General features: G+C 32.4%; 1 protein-coding gene across 2 annotated transcripts in view; it reads right to left on the reverse strand.

The window, feature by feature from the left end:
* path (solute carrier family 36 member pathetic) overlaps positions 1 to 27,607 on the reverse strand; it is a 73,763-nt gene that overhangs the window by 7,185 nt on the left and 38,971 nt on the right. The window contains exons 1-6 of one of the 2 annotated variants that reach the window (XM_089649743.1): positions 9,858 to 9,942; positions 5,521 to 5,577; positions 3,585 to 3,673; positions 2,714 to 2,791; positions 1,060 to 1,210; positions 283 to 404 (exon numbers count right to left, since the gene is read on the reverse strand). In XM_089649743.1, the coding sequence (XP_089505869.1) occupies positions 283 to 404; positions 1,060 to 1,210; positions 2,714 to 2,791; positions 3,585 to 3,673; positions 5,521 to 5,529 (449 nt within the window). In that variant the 5' untranslated portion in view covers positions 5,530 to 5,577; positions 9,858 to 9,942. Of the gene's footprint in view, positions 1 to 282; positions 405 to 1,059; positions 1,211 to 2,713; positions 2,792 to 3,584; positions 3,674 to 5,520; positions 5,578 to 9,857; positions 9,943 to 27,607 lie in introns of those variants that run through there. The other variant, XM_089649742.1, reaches the window with a different exon arrangement.

Raw genomic sequence — 27,607 nt, forward strand, 5'->3', positions numbered from 1 at the left:
GTATTAACTTTTTAAAAATACTTTTCAAGTTTATTATAATAATTGGTAGTGTTGAAACTCACACTTTAAAATAATAATTTCAGAGTGTGATATTGTTTCAGGGTTGGTTTATAACTTTAAAGTGTTCAAAAATGTAAGGTTGTTGATTCTTTTTATAGAAATATTTGGTTGAAGTTGATTGGAAAATTACATAATTTCAAATAAAATCATTTTTATAGTGATGGCACTGTACATAGAGCAAATAGACTGGAGGAATCTGTTATTGTGTAAAAGTGTTCTCACTTAGATGAGTAGGCATATCTCCTTCCCCACTTCGGGCCATGCGTGAAGGCTGCTTCTGATACTTCAGAAAAACTCATGCTTGTCACTCTGGTCTTCTTGTATAAAACATGAGCGCATTTCACCTGAAAAATTACATTAATTAACATCTAACTGAACAAACTTCATAAAAGTCGCTGTTCTTATGTTTGTACAATATTCAATGGCCAACATCTTAACATATAATATTTGCAAGACGCATTTGATAAATGGTATGATTTTTAAAATACTTCGCAATTAAAACATGTATAAAATTTATGTGTGAGTGTACATTGAAACATAAATGTACACTTTCACATTGATCAAATTACATAGTAAAGCAAAGATTTATTGATGCATAATAATTTTATCTGCAAAAAACATGACATTAATTTTTCTTTTCCATTCTAATTCTCCATTCTGATTTTCCATTTCCATAGTAATTTCACAAGTCGCTATAAAATATAATGGTCCTGTGCTTCTCAGGCGTTTGTAAAATATGCCTACAATAATGAACATTCAGAACTATAAAATATGCTTACAATAATGTATAATGCAGAACTCCTTTGGATCGGTGTTACGACCTGTCAGAGACCATTTAAGACATAATCGCTAACCATATTTTCTAATGTAAATGTGTTATCCAACGTAGAGTTTTATTAGTTTACATTTAAAAACTTAGAGATAAAAATTGACTAATCGCACCTTCAGGGTTATAAGCGTAACATTACAACAAATACAATACACTTTTGGTTAACTTACTAAAACATAAGAGCAGTGCGTGCAGATGAGGGCCACAAGAAGGGTGAAGAATATGCCCATGACAAGACCAGCACTTTTAAACGCAACGGGCATGGCCAGGATACCTGTGCCCAGTGATGCCTTCAGCAAGTGGGTCAGAGTGTCGCAATCCCTGCAACCACAAAATATATCAATCAAGACTTCCATCTTTCTTTACCCACCATGTAAAATAATGATTTTGTAACTACTCATGGTCATGTTTTTGACAACCTAAAAAGCTTTATATAAAACAAAAAGATCGCACTCGCAATTTCTTTACCTGCAATTCATTAAATTATTCAATTAATTCATTTCAGTACATTATTTTAGCAATAACACATCTATACATATATTTTTACAAAGGATATCCATAAATATATTTTAGCAACAGCACATATATAAATATATTTAGAGTCGGTTGTTGAGCCTGGGCATTTTACTTAATTTACATGTAATGCTTTCCAGAAGGTCTAAGCAATAATTGACTTGTGAATGTTCATTATTGCATGCATAAATATTATGCAAAACTGCAAATGCCATATTTTTAAAGTTCTGTTGCAACAAATTTTTTTCAATGTTTTATAGTGCAATAAGGTTTTTAAAGTTTTAATATTTTAAAATGAAAAAAGTTTTAATGTTTTATAATGAAAAAAGTTTTACGATACTACTTATTTTATTGAATAAGTATGAAAATGTATTTATGTGCTTTAAGTATTGTGTAAATAACGTTTAAGGTTGTGAGTCTGACTGATATTGACAAATAATGTGCCTGATGATTTTGAGTGAAGTTGGGGTGCAACAGCAAAAATAATTTTCATTTCAAAATCCATTCCATTGTTATGAGGCATAAAATCATATTTGTCTGACTGATATTGACAAATAATGTGCCTGATGATTTTGAGTGAAGTTGGGGTGCAACAGCAAAAATAATTTTAGTATTTCATTTCAAAATGCATTCCATTGTTACGAGGCATAAAATCATATTTAGACCCGCTCGTACCATTCCATTGTAATGTGAAATATGTAACAACATTCAGACTGATTCAACATTGTGTATGTTTATCCAAAATTGTGATGGCTAGAATTGAATAGGACCTGGCTCCAGTAAAGTGTTAGATATTATCAGCGTATTGGGTCCTTGGCAAGTCGGTGCCTGGAAGGTACTGTTTCAATAAGGAACTCTAGTCCCTTTTTTATTTTTTTTAAATCAATAATGACCTCCTAACTTATACACCAGTATATTTTTTTTATTGTTACAGTTAGTTTTAATAGTTAAAATAATATTCAAAGTTTTAATTTTTCAGATGTCCGATTTATCAGTGTTAATATGTAAATTCTGAACACAAATATTAAATACATATCTCCAGATTTAATTGCCAGCAAAAATGTTTTTTAAAAATGAATATTGCTCTGTAAGCTCTAGTCAGCATTGTGAGCGGTGCGAGAATATTTAGCTGAAAATGAAATAAATAACATTCCCTGCGCTACATACATATTTCATAAGCCATGACTTACCTGATATTATAAGTATAAAATAATTATACAACATGTAAATATATTTCTTGCGCAATATTTCATATTAGGATTTTTACCGCATTTTAATATTAAAATATAAGAAATTATCATGAATACTTACGTTGTTGGATGTGCGACATTCCTTTCAGCAAAGGGGTCAAAGTCATTTCCGGATTCAGCGTCTTGTGCCACTTTGTATCTGAAACAGGTAAAATAAGAAAATTTGTAGTTTAATTATACATTTCTTTCACCAAAGTCATTACCGAATTCAGAGTTTTGCGCCAATTTGTATCTGAAACAGGTGTCTTCTGCTCAGAACTGTTCTATTCATAATTTTACAGGATAATTGTATTAAAGCGAAGAAGAAGCGAATATAAGCGAATATAAATGAAGCCTTATCCTTATTTCACACGTGCCGGACAAAGCCGCCAAAGGTTCTTATGGGGTGTCCAGAGAATTTCCAGAGGCCGGGTGTAAACCGGGTACCGTGTGAAATACTAACACCCCTGCCATGTTGCTGGCCGGGTGCAAACCGGGTAGCGTGTGAAATACCATCACCCCTGCTAGCTTGCTGGTCGGGTGCAAACCGGGAACCATGTGAAAATTTTGTTTTGGTTAACTACCCATTTATACCCATTTTTAGAGCATTTTTGTCCTGTAAGTGTGAAATAAGGTTTTTATTCTATTGTTCTTTATTTTTATAAATACCTTATTGTGAGATAGATATTGTGTATAACGTTTTATGAGTTTTAGGGTGTCTTAAATTAATATCCATAACAAGAAAGAAATTTTTCTCGAAAATTGAAACTTTTAGCTATTGATAAGAAATTTAACACTCGCCATTCAGGTCTATGTCAAGTGCTGTGCAATGTTACAAAAGTGCTGTGCAATGTTAACACAAGTTCCTATAAATTTAGTATTATATGTCATTAGAATGAAATATTTTATTTGTACTTTAGAGTTTTATTTATATGAAGGTTGTAGGTACTTACTTTCCTCCCGAGACTACCTTGTGCTTGGACCCATCTGATGGAAGGAAGGTCTCTAGTTCCTGGGGGGGCTGAAGGGTGCCGTTAGATTCCTGAAAATTACATTTAACCAGTTAAATAATAGCTTTAAATTCAATTCTAGTTATAAATACTTATTATTAACAACGTATTAAGCATTTTAATAATTCATAATATGTAACCGACAAAAAATTAAGAATTCGATGTTATAATATTGCAGTTAAATATTTCAGAAAATTTTAAATAAATATATCTATTTTTCAAATAAACGACGAAATATTTTTGAGATTCAAAAAATAGTGTGTAATTGTTAGAAATAAGTAAAACTTTTTTATTATTTTATTTATATTTATTTGAAAATAATCATGAAAGAGATTTAAGACTTTTGAATAAACATGTCAATGTTAGAAAAAAAGTCTGTAAATTTTTTTTTTGAATTGTACCATAGATAATAGAAACAGGGTGATTAATATGGAAGCGTACCGCCTTTCACTGAGCTGCGGCCCAACTGCACCTTGGAGGAAAGGGGTGAACGATGTTCGCAACAATTCTGTGCGTGCAGTTTCCTAGTATTAATAATGATTCATGGGCAACCTCCCTTGTTTCTATCGTCCATGAGGTAGAAAAAATGTTTTATTTACTATATACTTGTTCAGTACAAAGAATTGTTTACTGCAGTTTACTCTGTAGTATACAGTTCAGATTATTATACAAATTAAAGTTTGTTTGATTATGACTTGAGTTAAATTATTTATTTTTATTTTTACATCGTTTATACAAAATATTGTCTGTTTTACTGTGTTTGTATTTGTAGTCATAATTTAGATTTTTTTTGTTAGACAATAAGTTTGCATTGACCATTAATTATAATTTGATCTCAATTTAATGTTTTTTTTCCCATGTTGATACTTAAAAGAGAAAAAAATCTCAGCTCAGTAGATTTATCTGTTTTTAGTTGTGATTGTGCTATTATATAGAGATTTTATATTTATAAATAAGTTTGACAATCAGTTTTTATTGACCATTAATTATAATTTTCTCTCAATTTAATGTTTTTTTCCTATGTTGATACTTAAAAGAAAAAAATCTTAGCTCAGTTGATTTACCTGTTTTTGGTTGTGATTGTGCTATTTTATGGAGATTTAATACAGGGTTTTCCAATAAGAGGTGTTATTTTGAATAGCCCGCTATTTCGGTAGATGTTACTTTTGAAGCTGTCATTTTTTGAAATTTGACTAGTAGAAACTACGCCATTTATAAAAATGGAACGATACACGCTTCAACCACGCATTGAAATTATTAAAATTCACTTGAGTGAATCAAATGCAAATCGGCTTGAGTGATGAGGCCCATTTCCACCTCGGTGGCTTCGTCAACAAGCAAAATTGTCACATCTGGGTCTCGGAAAACCCAAGAGTTATTGTTGAAAAGCCTCTCTATCCTCAACGTGTGACTGTTTGGTGTGGTTTATGGTCCAGCGGAGTCATTGGACCTTACTCTTTCGAAAATGAGGCTGGGTCAACAGTTACAGTGAATGGATTGCGCTATCGAGAGATGATTAATGATTTTTTATAGCCGGAATTGAATGGTATTGATCTGCACAACGTTTACTTTCAACAAGACGGCGCTACGTGCCACACAAGCAACGAAACCATTGATCTTTTACGATTGAATATCAAAATAACACCTCTTATTGGAAAAACCTGTATTTGTGTTTACTGCTGCCATTTACTTAATTTATTCTTTATTAAGACTAAGGGTGTTCCGAAATCAACTATGCACTTACATAATAAGTATTTTAAGATTATAACCCAGTTAATTTCTTAATAATTTATAATTTTTTTAATTACTTATCTAATTTATTAATTATTTGAAAAGTTGTTTACATTCCACAAAGATAAAAAAGTTGTTAGATACTTACGCTAACCATTTTGGTAGTATTTTATCCCTTTGGTAATCCTGTACTCCTGGTGTGATCCTGTAAAAAAAATAAAAAAGTAATTACAGAAAAGTTTTTTTTATTTACAACAATAATAATATAATATTGAATTGTATATTAGGTAAGTACTTGGATGTTGTTTTTGACATACTGGTATTTTATTCTTATCCTAGTCATATTAATTTTCACCCAAATATAGTTAAAAAAGATCGTTACATACAACTTTCTAACCTCCCTTTTTTCAAATCTGACAATTTTTCACTTCCATATTATTTATACTTTGCGCTGAATTTATAAGTACCACAAATATGGCTCAGTTTTCCTTTAGACGGCCACCGTTACACACTTTTCCAGCCATTCATTTTGTCGGGAGGTTGTGGTATCTGGTATCCAGAGATGTGCAAAATGGGTACCCAAAACCATTTCAAATGCAAAATGGAAATGGGTCAAAATTTTTCCATTTGAAAATGCAAAATGGTTTTTAGAAAAGCATTTCAAATGCAAAATACCTATTTTCAAAATGCATTGAAAATGCAAAATGGTTTCTCAGTTAAAATAATTATAGGATTTTTAAACAATTTTGTCATTTAATTATGGACATCAATGTAGAACAAACATATTACATGATGGTAAATTCAAAAACATCACGACTACAGATTATGAAACCACAAAAAATTTGCGCGGGACTAATGTTGCCAACGTAAAAACATAGAAACTGCTATCTAACATTTAATATTACAGCGTCATGGCCCCATGTTCAGTATTTTTTGTAATGGTATCACTCAATTGCCAGGGCTCCTACCTGGGAGCAACTCGACAAATGTAAATTATCTCTCTTAGCGAGGTTGAGGACCGATTGATATTTGGGGCTTATGAAAAAAAGATGAGTGGAGATAGTAGGAAGAATGTTGCAAAAAAGCATTTAAAATGGAAAATGCATCGAGAAAAGCATTTAAAATGCAAAATGGTTTTTAGAAAAGCATTTAAAATGGAAAATACCCATTTTGCATTTCTATTTGAAATGGATTTATTTGAAATAAAGCACATCTCTGCTGGTATCGATCAACAATAATGTATCTGAGTATGTTTATTATTACCTAAATTTACACAAGCTTCACCGGCCTATCATCCAATATCCAGGTATTTCCAAAATTATTCAGTAAAGCTGATGGAATTTATGTATAAGAAATTTTTGCTTTAAAAAAAGTAAGGAAAGTGTACATAATAATAATTTATAAAACCCAATGTATCAACTGATGATAACAGAAAAGGTCACAGTAATGTAAAATCCATCTGTTTTACAATATAATATTATCCTTTGATTCCTTCAAATTTTTGAAATGGGGGAATTCAAATACTAAATTAAATTAAAATATTGACTTTATTTTGCAACGTTAAGCATCTGCTAATATTATATTCTCTTACTAAAGCCGGGATCACACCGGATCTATTCCATAGAATCTATGAAATAGATCTGTAAGAATAGGATTTTCTATGGAATAGTAACCCAAATTTGATTGACTTCAATTTTCGTTTTATAAATAGACCATAGATTTTCAGAGTAGTAATTCATGCTGTTAAAATTCAGACAAGACGGAAAAGTTCTTAAGTGTGTTTACAGCGCCCTTGAGGTGATATCTCACGAAAACGGCGCTATATAAATTAGCCAAATATTATTATTATTTATCGGTAACTACCATTGGCGTGCATTCCAAAGTCTGAAAAGCTCTGCCTACCATAAGCTAAAGCGAACCATTAAATAAAACGAAACAATCAAAAATATTTTTTGCATAAATTTGTGATATTTTAAGGTAAAATCGTTTTACATTTCAAAATTGTTTCTATATGCTAAATTTACACTTTTTAGTTAGAATAAAATAACTATTTTCATATATTCAGGGTAATTCATAATACATATATATATTAATAATAATTACAATAATTCTATGACGGCCGGCAAAGTCCAGTGGTAACGCATTGGACTGCCATTCCGAAGGTCGCGGGTTCGAACCCGGCGTGCGCAAATAAATTTTATTTGATTAATTTGTGTTATTTCACAATTAATTAATTAAAATAATATATAGTATATTTGCGGCACGTTCCAGAGTGGAAGATACTACCAGTATCGCCCTGGTGTAAGACCACCATTCAGAATTGAAACGTTGCTCCAAATGGCTTTAGCCGTGTTTAGTGACTAGATCTGAATAGCCAGGTACTTCCCCACCTTCCTCTTTCCCTTCCCCACTTACCTTCAGCCTCACAACATCCCCCAATTGGGGATGCCATAGTCTCACTGGCTCCAGACGGGAGCAGTTGGGACTCTTGTGAGGTATTCACTATAAAAAATAAAAATAAAAAAAATTCATACTCGATTTTGAAAACTACCAACAGTCTACATTTTGTAGCAAACAATGCAAGCCCAACATTTGTACACGGTTGACAATTGTCACATGAGAATGGGTCGCTTCGGCTGTGGAAAAATTTACCGGCCTCTGTGTTTCCTCCTTCCTCTCATTGTGAGACCCTCCACACAGCATCTTAAGATATGACATAGGCCCTAAGGGAAATCATTTTCCTCAGGGCCTCCTGTGTGGTATAAATGTAAAAAAAAAGTTACTACCTACTTAACAAGCTATGAAACTATCACACTGAAGAAACACGATGTGCAATTTAAAAAAATAATGTAGGAATATACCCTCACTCCCCCACCACAATAGAATGCATTAAGTGCGCGTTTTCCCGACCCTATTAAGAATTGTATAATAATTCTTGTTAAGAAATACTTAAATTATCATTTTGCATCCGAAAACGGAATACGCTTTCTCATTATTTGGCCCCGGGACTCATTCGGACCACCATAAAAAAGGTCCTAATAAAATCGTAAAATAAAAGAAAACTATTTTTTTTAAATAAATAAGAAAAGCAGAACCAGTTTTCAAAATTCACCCGAGGAAATGGCGTAGCTATAACATTCACATGGGGGTGAGTTTAACCCTGGTGGGGGGTAAGGAAGAGGGGAGGGGGTTGTTTTTGTAAGTTTTTTGTGACCTTTACTTACCCCGACTTATTATTGGGGGGGGGGGGTGGTGTTGGGGGTATTAAGCCCCTACGCTCCCTCGTATATTAGCCCTTGACCTGAGTTATTTATTTAATCCGTGGTGTTTTTTTCTAATTTTTCGATTTCGTTCATTAACCGACTTGCGCAAACTATCGACTAAATAAGTATATTCATATATCGATGGAACAAACTAATCAATGCACGTGAATCCGGTGTGTTAATAATAAGCCGCGATAAATCGATCAAACTTATTAAATCACACAATTTATTCGCGCCGAGTTCTAAGCAAACACATGTCGTGTATGTTATTATTATAGTACATTGGATTCAATCAAGACTACACAACGAGTTTGATGTTTTAACATAATATGGACATAGAGATAATCCGATAATGTTTCGATCAAATATGTTTACAACTGTGAGAAAGAAACCACATTTAAGAACAATCTGTACCATTGAAATTAATAGTATATACATGGCCAATATCGTCCAGCCAAAAAGTAATTAAAAAGGGTAATATTAATTACAAAATCACATTGTAGCGTCATTAATTTAATGATAATAATAAAAGTGTTGGCTTTGAAACAATCGAAACCAAATAGACCAAAGTAGTGTATTATTACATAATTCATAGTGTACATGTTTGTTTCAATTAATTGTGAACATTTCTAAGATTCTATTAGGTAAAATTAATTCCAACTGAAATTACGTCAACTATCAATGGTAGTGATAATGGATACATATAAATTTTTAAAATCTTAAAATAATTGATAAAACCGAAATGGATGTCTCGATCACGCTCATAACTACACCACAGTTCTTAAAACCGGTTTCCATTTGATAATATTGTATATATTATATTTCTTACCTACAATACCTAGAGGTATCTAAAATATTCACAGACACCACGCTATTATAAGTATCACAATTAGGTATTAACAACAAAACACGGGAATTGCAAACAGTTATTAAATTAGCGTTTTACATGCCGACAGCAAATGATAAGTCAAATTACTACACACGTTGTCACGGATAGAAACGCAATACACAACGAAAATCGTAAAAATAGGCACAAAACCAACTTTTTTATTATTTTGTTTTAACCACACAAATAAATATTTTTTTATATTGTGGTAGGGGTAAATCAAATATGTGTTAAAGTAAATAAGTGATGGGAAGGTCACGTAACACAGTATTATAATTTATATATATATATATATATATTTATAATAATATTTAGCTAAATACATTAGTAACTCACAGCGCCACTTAATTAATATTCTTTTTCGCCAACTATACTGCAACTCTACGGTAACGTGCCAATGACCGCAGTTCACAAAATTATGACCGTGACTGACTAGTTCTCTCGAAAATAAGGCATTTTAAATATTAATTTCATACCATATCACGTTAAAAGATGTTATCAATAATTAAAAAAAAAACTGGTAAATCACAATTATCTTTCAGTGCGTGATAATTAATTGTATGTGACATGTCACATAATTATATTTATTTCCTTTAAAACACGTTCAAAGCATAACATGGGAAAGTACGCAATGAATCGTGGAGTATCACATTATTTACCTGTATGCATTTGTTGCATTACTTCCTTGTTGATAATGCACTCCTAAAAATACAAGGTACTTTCGTGTGGGGAATATGTTATATACCTCCAATCGGAAAATGTGGGGCGAGATGAGTTAAAAAAATACTGCTTAAGTACCTACCTATTAAAAAAAAGTGTGTGTTTACTGCAAAAATATAATTTATGAATAACGAAATGTATCCTTGTACATAACTCAATATACAATACAAATTTAAAAAAATAAATGTATACACATGTCTACTCAGATCTGGTTACAACACGCATCGTTGAGGCAATGAGTACTTTTACTCGAAATACTCGATACTCTAAAAAATCACGTATTAATTGCGCTATCTAAATCGTGGCAAGCTTAAAGGTGAAGAAATCTATTTGATTATCATTTTTATCTTTTAAACAGCAAATATATTAATGTTATTATCTAATAATGTATTCATTACTTTATTTGAAGTATCTAAGATGACTTTGCTAGAATTATTTCTGGAAAGGACAAAGAAATATTTGTTGTGGATTCAGGAATATTCTTCCTACACGTTGAAAATGCCAAGTCATTCTGATATGGAAGTTTATTTATTCGATTCTTCAAATGATTGTAGATATTATATTCATAATAATAATAATAATAAAGTGTTTATTCCGGTATGTGGGGAGGTTAGTGCAGTCCCACACATTCCATATAGAGATACAATAAAATATATAGGATCAAAAACAAAAAGATAGAACAGAAAACCAAAGAAAAGAAAACAGAATAAATTGAGAATAAAATAGAATAAAATGATAAAATAATAGAATAATAGAAAGTTGTGAATGTTGTAAAAAATGCACATAGCTGTGCATTTTTTACTCATAATCGCGTAGGCGAAGTAGGATGACTTCGAAAAGATGTTTTTTTGGAAAGGTTTTTATGGCATGACGAGGACTTCATCAAATTTGAAAGTCAATTTTCAAGTTCTATAAAGGTTCTATTCAAGTTCTGTTATACTATAACAGTTATAGTATAGTGATTAATCAGTTGTTACACTTAACTTATAGGCAAGCTAATAGTTAAGAAGTTCGAATGTTATATCAATCGGTTTGATACGGTGGCATTATCTGGCCGCAAAGGAACTGGCCTAATAATTTAATCTAGATCTGATCAAATCTTGACTCCTTATCTACGAGTATACGAAAAACAAATATCTTTATATTTACGATTTTTTTTAAAAAAAAAGGTGTATTTTCATAACGAACATTTAAAAAAAAATTATTTTGTGTTCAAATATTTAAATGTTTTAGAGTGGAAGATACCTACTATCAGTATCGCCCTAGTATAAGAACAAATTCAGAATTGAAACATTGCTTGAAATGGCTTTGGCCATATTTGGTGACCAGATATGAATAACCAGGTATTTCTCCACTTTCCTCTTCCATTTATTTCCCCTCCCTCTGCCTTCAGCCTCCCAATATACCCCAACTGGGGATGCCATAGATTCACCGGCTCCAGATGGTTGGGAGCCAAAAAGTTGACATAGATACTTAATTAGAGGGAAAGTGGATTTAAGGGGGGAAATCAACGAGTTTTGGAATTCGTGGAAAATAAACACAAACTTTATACATATACGTAACACCTACAATTTAAAATCTCCGCCTTATCATCGTAAGATATTATTTTTTTAACTTGAAATTTTAATATAATATATTTTATTTATTTATGTTTACCTATATATAAATCGTTATTACCTAACATTTCATAGTAATATTTTAGGTAACATTTCTTTACACATTAGGTATTACATTATTTTAAGCACGTTTAAATTTACTTTATAGCTAAATCGTGTCTACAATTTAGTGTTTAATTTTAAATACGAACACAATAGAAAAGAATGGCAGGGACTATTTATTTATTATTTGAACAGACGACGTTTGGATAGGTAGCTATTATGTTTATTTAATCTTATTTGTACTTTCATAAAAATATCAGCTATACGTAATGTAACTAATAACATCATGTAAGTATTGTTACTTTTGTGAACTTCAACCTCAATCTATACCCAAACGTGTTACTCAGATATAATATGCACTCATGTTGTTATATCTACTGTCAATATTGTGTACACTGGGACACCATAATACGGGCTGTACCTAGTTTGGTGACCGAGAAAACATCACATTATTGTAAAGGTAAAATTGACAATAAATTAGGAAAAATCAACTAAATGCGACGTCCACAATGATAAAATGTACATTTTTTGGTATCACTGAAATATAAGAAAATCTAAATAAGATTTGCAAAGATTTACGTTGTTATTTGTGTAACTAGAGTGAATTCGTTAAAAGAGAATAAAGCCAAAAGGAATGAAAATACTTTTGAGGAAGAAGAAAGAAAAATAATTTTAGCTAAATGTATTTAGTCAGTCGACATCCACACATCTTCTTTGTGTTCTGTGGAGGTATTTCAGTGGCTAATAGAAAAATCTGTACAGGATGATAACGGACGTACTTGACTTACCTTTGACAAGTGATTCCTGACACTATTTGGAGTAAAAAATGCTAATTTTGTTTTTTTTTCCATTTTTTTTACTGGTCACTTAGCCGAGTAACCGTTCAACCCCTTACCCGATTCTAACTGTCCAAAACCTTTTGATATTTTTTTGTTTTTTGTTTGAAAAAAAATAATCAATGTCATCGGAGACCAAAATTGCATTCATATTTTTTACTCCAAATAATGTCACTGGTATGTCTATTTTTTATGCAAATCTACAGTTTTATTCCGAGAAAAAGAGAGATGTCACTGTTCTTGCTCGGCTTTTTATTAACACCGCCATTTCATAATCTATACTAATATTAGACAGAGTGCGAAAGGAGGCTTATAACAAACTGTTAATACAAACCTAATAGACTCTTCAATATATTAGTTTATATTTGAGTAAAAAGCACTTCATACTTTTTTGTTGGTTTCCTAATATATATATATATATATATATATATATATATATATATATATATATATATAAATCCCGCTACCGATGTGGCGACCTTTCACTTCGCATCCTTTTGACTACCACCGCTTATGGTAGGTTTAGAAACAAAAACGCTGTGAATGTTCACTTATATATAGTTATAGAATAAAGTGATCGTAACAGAATTCGCCATAAATCGTGTTTTAAGGGTATTCATATTTTTGCAAGGTACATACATTTTAGAGTCTTTTGGACACCCTCTCATATTGCTGCCCTTTTGGTAACCGCATATATCTTACGAATATCACAGTACATTACGTTTTTAATAAGGCGTCCGTTCATTACGAACATTTAACGACTTCCGTATATTCCCGTATGCCATACGTTTATATTCCGATGCTTTCAGAATCCTTTTAATTTGGTCTTGATTTGGCACCGGTGTATATCCTATGTATATAACGATACGCTGTCATTGAAAAGACGAGTCCATACAAACAAAGGTTAATTTGACGACATAATACATTAATTTAATTTGCTTGTCTAGAATGATGCAAATTTAATTTTAAAAGAATAGCATTCCGAAAATTCAAAATGGTGGACGATTTTATGATACATTTTATATTAGAAATAACAGAAAATAACGTAATTATCTCCCTTCACGTCTGTCAAAATTGACTATCGATTTTGGCTTGTATTTTAACGAACCGCTTTGGCTCTAGCGTTATGTTTGTCACCAATAAGTATTCTGACTTAGTAGCTGCCTTTCTACGATGGACGACAATTGCGAAAAGGTTTATTTCTTAAAAGAAAAATAATCATTCTCGGATTTCGTAAAACCTATCACTATTTAAAAATCTCCTACTACCGTCATTTTGCGGCAGATGTTGGTTGCTTATTCAGTGATGGAGGACTTAGCCAGCCAATGAAACCAGCCAGGCCTTGACTGGATGGGAACAAATGGTATTAGCCAAATGAATTGAATTCACTGACAGTGAAACCGTAAGGTTGGTAGAAAAGTAATTATTTTTCTATGCTTAGAAACAACAACGAAATTTTGCCAAATTTCATAGTTAGCGGCGGTCATCTCAAGTCAGGTCTCCAGCGACAAAATGTTTTCAAAACATCCGACAAAAACAAAAAGATTGGGACAGGGCCTATATATCCATCTACATGCATAATATATAAAGATGTTTGGTTTGGCTTTTTATACAAATCTACAGTTTTATTCCGATGTTGATGAAATTTTGCATACTTGACGATAAGAATAAAATAAAAATTACTACCTACATCCGAATTCTAAAAATTGTGTGTAAAGCCCGGCTAATCTAATATAAATGTTTCAAAATTTTATTTTAAAATCTGGGAACCCTTTTAAAATTAATCTCGCGATAAAGGCAAGATAATCTCTTTATATATCTAAACAACACAAAATCCGCATTAGTAAACTAATCATTTTCTCAACTTGTTTGGCGAACAATAAACTTATCACCGTAAATAAACAAGTTATTGTTTAGATAGAACTGAGTTGGATAAAATTATCACGTAATGGTCATATTATTATTAATTTGATTGATCCCCCTTATATTTATTGGAATCGGTTTCGTCAAAGCTAACAACATCTGACATTAGCGCCCTACCAAATGTTTGTTGGGCGATTGCAATTTTTTCTGATTTTAGATAAAACGATTTCGTTCATTGATATTAGTAATTATCACGAATATTATGTACCTATTTTATGACTCTATTCTACCATTCTAACAAGAAAAAGAGTTGAGTTAGTAATTTCATAAACAATTGATTAAGTAAAGGGACCATCGTCCATATTACATCTACTGTCAATAATCATTTTTCTTTTCATTTAGGACATAATTTTTGTTTTAATTTCCGGCAAATAATCATATTATGATGGTCCGATGCTCTGAAAGGAACCCGCTTGCACAGCGCGGGTGTAAACTGTGCAACCTAAAGTTTAAGTTTAGACTTACGGATTTCAATACTTTTGTTTCTGTGAAAGCACTATGAAATAATACATGATTTTACTTCAATGACAAGCCATAGATTATTAAGATAAATGTAATGATTACATAATATAAGTACTACAATAATATCCTGTTATTATCATATAACGTCATTCGATGTGAATTATGCTGACAAATAATAATATCTTTTGCATTTATTTTGAAAAAAAGTTATCCATCTGTTATATAGTTGGCCATCTTCCTAATACATTTATATCTGTCGCATGATTATTAGCTTTTCTTTAATTTTTTTGTGGTCTCGTGCTCAACAAATTGTTTTATTTATTTTATGTGTAATAACACTTTTTCATAATAATATATGAAAATCACTGAGGATACGTGTTCAAAGAATAGCTGGAATGCTTATAATAATTTCTCTATCATCATAAATAACATGAATCTTCGTAGACTCTACCGGCTACCCAGATTTCAACTTGCCAATTAAATAATATTGTACTATTATATCTATCTTTTACGTATCATATTTTATTTTTTATGTACTTTTTTTACACAGTTATTATTATATTATGTACTTTAAACTTGTCATACTACTTTGCACAACTTACCTATAAAAACGTACCTAAATTTGTAAAAGACTTTATTGTGTGGCATTTAAAAAAAACAACATAAGATGAAATAAATGATCTGTCTTTGAAAAAATATTAATGTCACGTGATATTTTAAGATATAATAAACGAATAATCCTGCCATAAGCTAGTTGTAATTTCAACAAGTCCTGGGGAAGGTTACTTGCTAATTCATCAGTTATGCTAATCCTGAAAATCCTCGAAGGGTGTCGTTGTAAGGATATGCCATAGTATCACCATACCATAGTTTCAGCGCCCATGAGGTGATTTTTCAAAATACGATGCTCTAAATATTATCCAATTATTATTATGCACTCTTAGGACCGGTTGTTTCGGAGAATTTGAATAATTCATCAAATTTCAACGCTCATTTTCAAGTTCTGTGAAAGATTTTTTCAAGTTCTGTTTTTATTTCAGTTTTGTCAAGCAACTAGCCTACAATCATATAGTAACAGAACTTGAATAGGACTTTCACAGAACCCGAAAATGAACGTTGAAATTTGATGAATTGTTCAAATTCTCCGAAACAACCCGTCCTTAGTGTACACTGTTCAGTTTCACACTTAAGCACGTAGGAACTACCTATCTAGTAAAAAAATATTTTGATTATTTGTAGAGTGTTTGTGAAAAACCACTTCAAGGGCCTAAGATATAACTTATTGCAGGAAAAAAATGTTTACTTTACTTAAACCCATTTTTTACATTGAGGCCCTGAGGAATATAATTTACTTCTGGGCCTGAACATGTCTTTTTGAGGAGAGGAAATACTGTACATGGGTATTAAAGAGACCCATGATGCATGAGGGAGGAAAAACAGAGGCCGGCAAATCATTCCACAATTACTAAAATAATGTATTGATCAATAGATTAATCAGTAGATATATACACAATGCAATTTGCATACGTAAAATATTTCTCATCTAGAACAATAAACACATTAGGGAATACAGGTAGGTATACGAACCAAGTTTTGAGGTTATTTAGAGTAATTAAATATATATACTGTTTTTACAATATTATTCAATAGAAAAATTCATATTGTCATGCTATGCTATGCTTGAAAATCTATTCTGCAGTTTGGTATCTTGAACAATTCGTGTCATGATGACGACTACCTACTGCTCAAGTTTTCAGGCACGTAAATGTCAAATAATTCCAAGAGTAATAGGCTATCAAATAGAGATACGCACTACTTTATTAAAACTAAGTATTGCAAGATATGTATGACGATTTTTTCAATTTTTTTCAATGTACCTACCTGCCCAGCTGCCTACCTACCTAATTAGAGTCAACTCTTTCTTCGGATATTTCCTTAACCTCATCTGTATGATTGGAGGTTGGCTGAGTGTTTTATACCCGCAGAGGGGAGGTTTTCCTTGAGCAGTTAGAGACAAGAGTTTAAGTTCAAAGTGTCGCTTATGGGTGGATTTATTAAGTCTGAACTGTACGCGGCATTGCACAGTGCTGAAATCCCATACATGAATAGGTACAAAATTAAAAATGGAAACACAAATTGTCGCATAAATAAATAACACTCCAGCAGGTTTGGTGACTAGTGCATGGCGCTAATTAGCAAAGAATTATTTCTCAAAAATAATCTTAGGTAACTATGACAAGGTAATTAGACAATAGTAAAAGTTAGGTTGCTTAACCATTTATTTTACAAAATTCAGAGTTCGAGCATCAGTGTACTTATATTAATATTTGTTTTTTGTATTTAATTTTTGAGTATGGAGGCTACTAACAAAGAATACCCATATTATTAACTAAGACTACCAAAACATTAACCAAGATTAACTTAGATAAACCAAGATAAACTAAGATTAATCAAGTTTAACCGATAATAACCATGATTAAAGAAGATTTTTGTAAACCTCTCGGTTACAAATTATTATAAGCAATATTATTGTAAGAGAAAAAACTTACAAATTGAAAAAGCTCCCGGGAAAAAATACATGTCACCAATGGGACTCGAACCCACGGCCTTCTGATTACCGGTCGGCAGCTCTACCACTGAACTATGGCGGCTTATTTAATACCCACCAAATTAGTCAATTAATCAAGACATATATCTCGACGCCCTTAAGTGGGAGAATTAAGCACTTATAATTCCTTTACCTACAAAAATGAAGTTGGTTTTTTCAGGTAAGAAAAAAATTAATAAGCAATAATTTTGCTTGCAGAACACTAAGTACACATTGACTAATTTGGCGGGTATTAAATAAGCCGCCATAGCTCAGAAGTAGAGCTGCTGACCGGTAATCAGAAGGCCGTGGGTTCGAGTCCCATTGGCAGCATGTCACTTTATAGGTGACGTTTCGATAGATAATTTTGCCTTAACTCACTTACGGTAAAAAAAACTTCCAAGTGTAACCGCAGCCTTACAATAATTATTGCTTATAATAATTTGCAATCCTTTGTGCTATGCATAAGCCTTACCTTATAAACATTAAGTTAATTCAAAAGAAAATTAATAACCTCTCTGTTTGCTGTGTTATTTTAATTTTTGTTTGTTGTATTTGTTTATCTAATATAGTTTTATTTTTATTATTACTAACTTTACTTTGTTTTAAAACTTTCTGTGATGTTAATATTGTACTACCTACATGTAAAACCCCTCAGGACGCTTGTACACCCACTTCCAGTTATATTATTTTGTTCTTCTACTTTTTACGTCTATTAGTACATTTTTTAATTGAATACCACACAAGAGTCTCAATCGCTCCCGTCTGGAGTCAGTGAGACTATGGCCTATCCCCAATTGGGGAATGTTGTGAGACTGAAGGTAGGTGAGGGGAATGAGACGAGGAAGAGGAAGGTGGGGAAGTACCAGGATATTCAGTTCTGGTCACCAAACACAGCTAAAGCCATTCCAAGCTAGCTTAACACACTTTAATCGGGAAGGGTAGTTCTTCCCGTTCGCGTTCGGTCGATTGATGCTTAACGTCGGAAGTGTATTTCTACCTTCTGCGCCCGCCTCATTTCAATGGCAGAAAAGAAGAAATTATCCGATGTTTTTATATGAATACATATTATAAACCAATCTCTCTGTAAAGGTTCCAACTATACGTACGTAATTATCAAATTGTAATGCAAGTCTTTTTTTAGTATTTATCTTGGAGTCTTTTGTGTACATCGATATTTCAACTAAAATGACCTATATTATTAACACCTGACACTTGATAGGTATTGCGTTTGAAGTACAATGAAATAAGTAATTTAGATAACATATTCTGTTATTATAATAGTTCAATTCCTGGAACGAGAGTTTTTATGTCCCTGGAACTCGAAACAAATCTCTCTATCTCGGTTCCGCACCCACTCAACTACCGAGTGTCTGGCGCATCTAACAAAAGCAGGTATCGGCGAACACAGTAAGGCGGACCATAATAAATATTTACAAGTGCATGGCAGTTTTTAAAAAGCAAATTGTCCTACGGTTGTGTTCCGAGGAGATTATTTTAAATTTCATTTAAAAAAATAACCAATATTATTAGCATGTTCCGATGGTTTTTTGGGTGGCAATTGCACACGTGGTATTTGAATGGGTAATAATGTGTTACTCTGACGATACTAGTGATGTGGCAATTGTTTTTGTTTTTATAATGATTTGGGCTTGGTGAAAATATAATAATTTGTAATTTTATAAAATTGAAACCTAGTTTATACTTTAAAAATTGAACCCTAATGACCCAACAATGATTTTGTTTTCGATTTATTAAGTTGCATTAGAAATAATAATTGGTTTTCGGCTAGAAATTTTATAGCTTGGGTATGCTGAGTTAGTATGTAGAAAATTTTATTAAAATATTTCTATTATTTTCGAAGATATAGCGATTTAAAACAAATTAAAGAAATTCGCACGGGACCTTTATTTTCGCCCATTTTCAGCGGTCTGCCGGCGAAAAAATAACCCGATCAAAGTGTGTTAATTAAACACCAAAACATCATACAAATAAGAATACTGAAGGGGTAAATAAAATCATATAAATAAGTTGCCTTCGTGTGGCGTAGCTGAAATTTTATAAGTACTTGAACCCCGAAACAGCCGTCACAATAATAAATACAAAAATATTTGCAAAACTCAGTTAGGTATCTGTTTTTTCCGGAATGCGACAATTCCTATTCCAAATAGTTTTTGTCATAAGAATTATATTTATTCGTCATTTCTTTTTTAAAAGTAGCATAAAAACATATATTATTTCCTCACATGTTCACAAATAATGTCATAGCCTTATATTGTAAAGTACAGTAATATTTTTGGCATGGTATATTTATAAACACGGTGTCTTACAACTATATTATGAAATTCTAAAATGTTGCATTGTAAATATCATTTTTAGGATTTATTTTTAAGTGTTAGGTAAACTACTTACTGAAACCCTTATCTATTGTCTATCTCAAGTAGGAAAAGCAATAAATCTCCAACATTATATGGCAGCTTAAAATTAGAAGTGTTGAAGTCCCACCCGCTATATCACCGTCCGAACCATAATAAAATTAAATTTGCATCTTCCGAAAAAAATATTTACATTGCTAACGTCATGTTCAATATCTTTTATATTATTATTTCTGTTTTACTCTGTACCCACTTATATTGTACCTACTTTTTATTTTCAACTTATTTTTTTAAAATTGTTTTTTATTTAAATTTATTTAGGAAACTTATATTCGTACAGTGAAATATAATAATAAACATGAATATGTTATAGATCAATTAAATTCCATGAAATGTTAAAGAAGTACATAATATTATTAAAGATACAGTTTTCGCATGGTTATAGGTACTAATTGAAAATAATAAAACAAACTACGGAAGACAAACGAATCAGTTAATTTATTAATTATTAAATGTGCGAGGAACTTTTGATTTCATCACTGAACACATGATCCTTCCTGAAAGATTCGTAAGTATCTTCGACTCCACACGAAGTAAAGTTCCCTCCACATAATAGTATAATTTTCCCAAAAGTAAAAGTATTTTTAGTTATTAATTATTAATTTAGTGAGTTGCAATTTATTTGATTTCAAGTTGAAAATCTCGTAAGGTATTAGAAGTTTCACACATACGTCCTATTATAGAGTTTTGCGCGTATTTGGATTTACAGTGAGATATTCTAAATAAATCGTTCGATCTGGTGTTTTGTTTGGGGCAACGAAATGCAATCTTTTCTAACAGATATGATGAACGAACAAGACAGTTCACGATTTTGTATAAGAATAAAGCATCATAGATTTTTATGCGTTTATATAAAGCGATAGGGTCAAACCGATGATCACTAAAGCGATACGATAGGTGTTTTATAAATTTGTTTTGGATATTTTCGATACGATCAATATACATTATGTTTGATATTGAGGATTCCAAATGACTGCGGCGAACTTAAGTTGTGACCTTACATATGACATATAACATAATTAGGGTGTGTGCTACGGGAAAGGCTTTGCTATGCTTATAATAAAGACCATTTGTTTATAAGCTTTTTCTAAAATATTTTCAATATGATCCTTAAATAAAATTTTAGAATGTAGTATTAGTCCAAGAGATCTGATTGTTTCTACCCATTGTAATGGTACAAGGTTTAATTTGTAAGTATAATTAATTGGACATTACATTTGCTTAAGTTTTGAAATAGTTGATTGTTTTCGCAATATTGTTCAATTTTGTTAATGTCTTCTTGTAACTGGTTGCAGTCATCTACGGAGTCAATGCATTTATATAATTTCATGTCATCCGCGTAAAATAAGAAACAAGAATGACTAATATTACGTTCCATGTCATTTATATGTAAATTAAACAAGTGTTATGTACTAAATTATATACACTTAATATTGTGATCCTGATAAAGTATCCTTGTAAACGTGTATTCATGTAAAAGCCTTCAAGGCGTCAATTAATAAGTAAATAAATAAAAATAAAACTATTTTGTAAAGGGTGGTTATATAAGTACAGTGGAACCTCTCATAACGAGACTAATTCGTTCCAGAATCTTCCTCGTTATGTGAAACACTCGTTGCGAAATAATTTTTCCCATATAAAACAATGTAAAATACAACAATGCGTTCCATACCGAAAAAATAATCAATTTTTATATTTTTAACATTTATTGAAATAAAATTACATACTAATAAATTGTTAATGAGCCTTACCCTTAGGAGTACAACCTGGAATGCGATTTTGATTTAAAAAAACTATAAAAAGATCGAAAAAACTAGTTTATTACTTGTGAATTTATGACAAATAATTGCAGTACAACCCTAGTATGCTATTTATATTTATGAATTAATAATAAGAATTTTGTTATCCGCCAACTTGTCAATGTAACGGTTTTATTTTTTTTTGTTTGTATGATCATTTTGTATTTTACTTTAAATCTGAGATACTTGCCAGTATTACCAGAAGCATTCAGAAAGGTGATTGTATTGTAAAGACAGTTGTTAGGTACATGCGTACCTATTGTTTAGTATTATTGGAGACGCCATGTGAGACTTTGTAGAGAAATTGAAATTAGTTTTTTTATTTTTTTTTATTTTAATAAATTGAATACAAAGAAGATGATACCACAGAATTAAAATGCTGTAATTTAATAATAAAATATAAAAATAATGGACTGGAGTTCCTTATGGTTGTTTGTTTAATGTTTACCAGTTAATTGTTTTCTTATTTGTACATTTTTCTGCAATGTTATGAAGGGAAAGGAAGGTCTGGGAAGAAAAGGGTATGAGGGGTGTGTAGTAAACTAGGGATTATAGTGGACAGTAGTGATGATTGGTATGAACCCAACCCACTCATTGCGGCGCAAGGCGATGAGCCGAGAGAATCCGGCTGGAGAGGTCACCCCAAATGTCCCCGAACGCTGTTGCTGGGTCCGTTTCGGTCACGAACCGGCACAACAGTTGCCCAACTAGTTGATGAGGCAGCACACCCTCAGTCGTCAGTCTGAGGCTCAGGCCCCGGCATTACCAAGCGTCCCTGACCGCGGTAACCGGTTTTTTGAGGATCCCACCACTTACCCGCCCCGGTATAGGTAACTTATGGTTACCCCTTCAGGGCACTTCAGGGCGGTAACCGGTTGTAAACAGTCATCGCACCCACCACCCAGACCCGGGCAAACATTACCCCATGAAAACAGACACACCTGCTAAATCACGAAATGTAGCCAACCACTTGGTGTGGCCTATGTCAGGGGTGTTGTGTCATTAAATGGTTTCCAGGGAAGTGCTACCCATACCCACCTTCTAAATTTCTATTTGTGCTTTTTAACTTCTATTTAGAACGAGTTGCTTTCATTGTATCGACAGTAATATCTCAATAATCAATACTGTATGTAAACAAGACATTAAAATGGTTGGTCGCCAAATAAACTCTAAAACGTACAGACGTCAATACTCGGTATTAAATTGAAAATAGATACATTTGAAATAGTAAGACATTCGGGACCACTGGCAAAACATGTGCTGCAACGTCGCAAATAACCAGCCACCGCGAGTTGAAACGAACCGGCAACATTGTTTCCTGTCGCCACTAGCTATGAAATGCGAAAAAACGTACCCTTCACGGTCACCACAACAGGCTAGATATGAAATGCAGAATACGTCGTTTCCAGTCGCCACTAACGGCTAGGAATAAAACGCAGAATACGTCGAACACGGTCGCCATTTTAGTCTAGTTATGAAAGGTCGCCACTTTAGGCTAGATATGAAATGCGGAATACGTCGTACCCAGTCGCCACTAAAGGCTTGTTGTGAAATTAAGAATTCGTCATACCCAGTCGCCACTAAAGGCCAGGAATGAAATGCGGAATACGTGGCTGTGTATATCACCTAGCGCCAAGCTGCCTGGCGACAGACTCCGGAACTTAAATATTCGAAAACGTGCACCCCCAGCCCAATTTGGCGACCAGGACTAATTTCGCTCAGATGCTTGTAACGACATCTATTATTGAACTGTGTAAAAATTTTGAGAAAACAAAGTGGCAACCGTATATCGGTCGCCAAATGTCGGTGGTCGCCACTTTAAATGCATATTTTCCCATGCTGGTCGCCAAATAGGCGGTGTGATATATATATATATATATATATATATATATATATATATATATATATATATTTAAATTTAGATTTCTATAATTTACTAACGTAAAATAAAGAATAGGTATATTTCACGAAATAGGAATGAAAGAAAACAAACCCATACAACCTTCGCCGCTAGAGACGCTAGTGAAGCAAGATCCCACCTCAATATATTTATTTATTTACTACCGGACCAAGTCCAATTAACAAATTACATATTACACGAAATTAATACAATATAAATGTTACAATAAAAGATATTATGACAAAAGCTAAAAATATATTGAGATATATCAAATATGTATCCTTATATGGAGAATGTCAGACGATTGGAAAGTTAATTATATTCTACAGTGTTTGTAGGGACTACGCTCACTTTACACTGTTAATTGACAAATAATTTTTGTTTTCGCTTTTGCTTTCTTCATTTTTTTCATATATTGATATGCACCTTTTGACGATTGTTTACAAGTACAAAATATTATTTAGTTCAGTATCACAAGATCAAGGTCAACAGTTGGCGTGATAATTATTCAACATTGATAACTGAATGCGTTCATTTACATAGAATATTTACCCTATAGTCGATTTTTATTGTTTACCGTAGCAAATAAATAGCACTTTTCTCAAATTTCCTTCCGCGTCACGGTGCTACCACCGCGCTCTATTGTTTCTCCAACACTTGGGTCCAAACTTTATCAGAGACAGACCGTTTTCTCATTTCGTAACGTCGTAATAAAACTTAACCTAACCTAAACCAACCGATCCTGTGCGAATATGTCGACTATATTATAACATCCATCACTGTAGTAGCAAGATTCCGAACATATTTTGCATCAGCCACTAGAACTTTATATGTATAGAATCTCTTGTTTAAACTTGGCTTCACTTAACTCAAACTTTATTGTCTTTTAATTTTTTTTTACGTACCTACTTTTATATTTATATATTGTTGTATATATAGTTGGTATTAATTTTATGTATTTTTTAAATGTTAATGTACGTTTACTGTTGTGGTACATTAAAAAACTAAAATAACATAAAACAGTTCATGAAGTGTGAGGCGCACTTTTTGTTCGGAATCTGTATTTGGAAAAAACATTAAACGAGACCTTGGATTGGTGCCAGAGCCAGTCATACTGGCTCTACCAGTCCACAGATCAAAGAATGTCCTTTGTTTTCAAGATCAACTCATCTATTTCATGGAATAATGATACAGACAGAACACAGTTTCAATTAAGAAACCTTGATGATAAATCACAAACTGAAAGTATTTTTGTGACATTTGATGAAAAAACGATGAACCGAGTTTCTAAAATAGCCCAGGTATCAGAGTCGATTGATTCTATTTACAGAGTACACAATTCACATCACTTATTGAACTCCCGGCTTTCTTTACCCGGAGAAAATAATACAAATATTTACTGCGTAACAGAGAAAATACACTCGGTGTTATTATTTTTTTAAGAAATAGGCAACATGGTAAGTATAAATTATGTTTTATTCTATTCCGGCAAATAACGATCAACCTTGCGTAGCTTTGTAATCGACGCCTCATATAAAATGTATATTAAAACGCGACGCGCCGCAACGCCACGTGCCCCGTCAGTCTATGGCAAGTGGAAATCTTCCCTCACGTGGTCTCGCTGAAATAAAGTAGTCGGCTATTTGATGCCGACCGGATGACGATCATCATTTTGGATAATTTATTTTTGGATTTGTGTATAAACACTGTATTCGTTCATTTTACGACGCGACGGTGTGGGCTCGGTTTGCACGGAGAACGAACATTTTGTCGACTCAAATAATGACGCTGTGTCAATTTGTGTTGCCAGTAGGTCGAAATAAAATGGGGGTGGGGCAAGTCAGCAAACGGACAACTTAAAATAGTTTTGGTCTATGCTCGGCGCCACCTGTGGAAACTGCTAACGATTCCTTCAACGTGAAGGGAGTTATGACTTGAACAATAGGAAAATGTGATTTATCACCGTGAAACTTAGATGTCTGCTTATTTAAAAAGTAAATAAAATACCCGAAAAACCTTTTAACGACTACTTAAAGTGACTACGGGCCTGATCGACCTTTGTTGATATTATGGACGAACTTATCTCCGTAATTACAAAGCCCTGAGATATGAATTCTGAAGGCAATAGATAACTATGCATCAACGTAGGATTAAAATCATGTGTTTTTATATTAACTATAAAGGGTTCAATTTTATTACATAATACAGAGTTTTCCAATGAGAGGTGTTATTTTGATATTCAATCGTAAAAGATCAATGGTTTCGTTGCTTGTGTGGCACGTAGCGCCGTCTTGTTGAAAGTAAACGTTGTTCAGATCAATTCCATCCAATTACGGCCATAAAAATCATTAATCATCTCTCGATAGCGCAATCCATTCACCGTAACTGTTGCTCCAGCCTCATTTTCGAAAAAGTAAGGTCCAATGACTCCGCCGGACCATAAACCGCACCAAACAGTCACACGTTGAGGATCGAGATGCTTTTCAACAATAACTATTGGGTTTTCCGAGCCCCAGATGCGACAATTTTGCTTGTTGACGAAGCCACCGAGTTGGAAATGGGCCTCACCACTCAAGATGATTTGCATTTGATTAACTCAAGTGATTTTTAATAATTTCAATGCGTTGCTGAAGCGTGTATCGTTCCATTTTTATTAATGGCGTAGTTTCTACTTGTCAAATGTCAAAAAATGACAGCTTCAATAGTAACATCTACCGAAATAGAGGAATATTCAAAATAACACCTCTTATTGGAAAACCCTCTAGTATAAAATCACGGAATATAAAATTTTTAAACGATTATTTAAAAAAATACAGATTATGAACTATATTTTTTTTAATTCACCACCAATAATCGAACCGCGATGAACAGCTTGGAATGCAATTAAGCTGACTATTACACTACCAACAATTGTAAGCACCCATCATAAATGTATTTTATGTACTGAAAATAAAGGAATTATGTATTTTTGAATAATCGATGTTACGTCTGATCACGTCCGAAATTATAAAGATGCATCTGTGTAGCTGAATGAATCTTGAAATGAATTCATTAATTTAAAAATAATATTTGGATAATTTATACAGCGCAGTTTTCGCGGAAAACCACCTACGTAGAGTGCGCTTTAAGATATTAAATAATAAATACAGTGGGCTTACACTTAGGATTCATAACAACTAGTGACTCACATCTAAGACTTATTTCTAGTGGCTCACGACTAAGGTTCAAAAGTACTGACTTAAAGCTAGTGACTTACATCTAACACTTATATCTAGTTACTTACGACTAAGGCCTATAACTACTGTCTTAATGACATATATTATATTTACATATGTAGAAACTTACAGCTAACGTACTTAAAAATTAACACATTTAAAAACACAACGATAAATACGATCGAAATAGGTAGAAAACTCGAATATCTTATTATTATATGCATAGGTTCGGGTACCGAATAATATATCCCGACTTTATAAATAAACAAATTAATAACCGGAATAATATGTTATCCTACATAGTGATTATGATATATTTGAGATACAAGAGGATGGTAAAATACCACTTAAGGCGAAGCTTAATGCTAAATCACTATTTTGATTAATCTTTATAACGAATTAGTTTTCATTATGAATACCAAAAATATGCAGAAGATAAATTGAAGGTTTTCCTATCGATTCGCTTGAGTAGAATACAAATAAAAAATAAATTACTCAATAAAAAAATATATATTTACGTAAACTACTACAATTTTTTTTTCAATAGAAAT

Source organism: Hesperophylax consimilis, chromosome 31, assembly GCF_061612785.1.
Source record: "Hesperophylax consimilis isolate HC1 chromosome 31, BYU_Hcon_1.0, whole genome shotgun sequence".
Taxonomy (NCBI): Eukaryota; Metazoa; Arthropoda; class Insecta; order Trichoptera; family Limnephilidae; genus Hesperophylax; species Hesperophylax consimilis.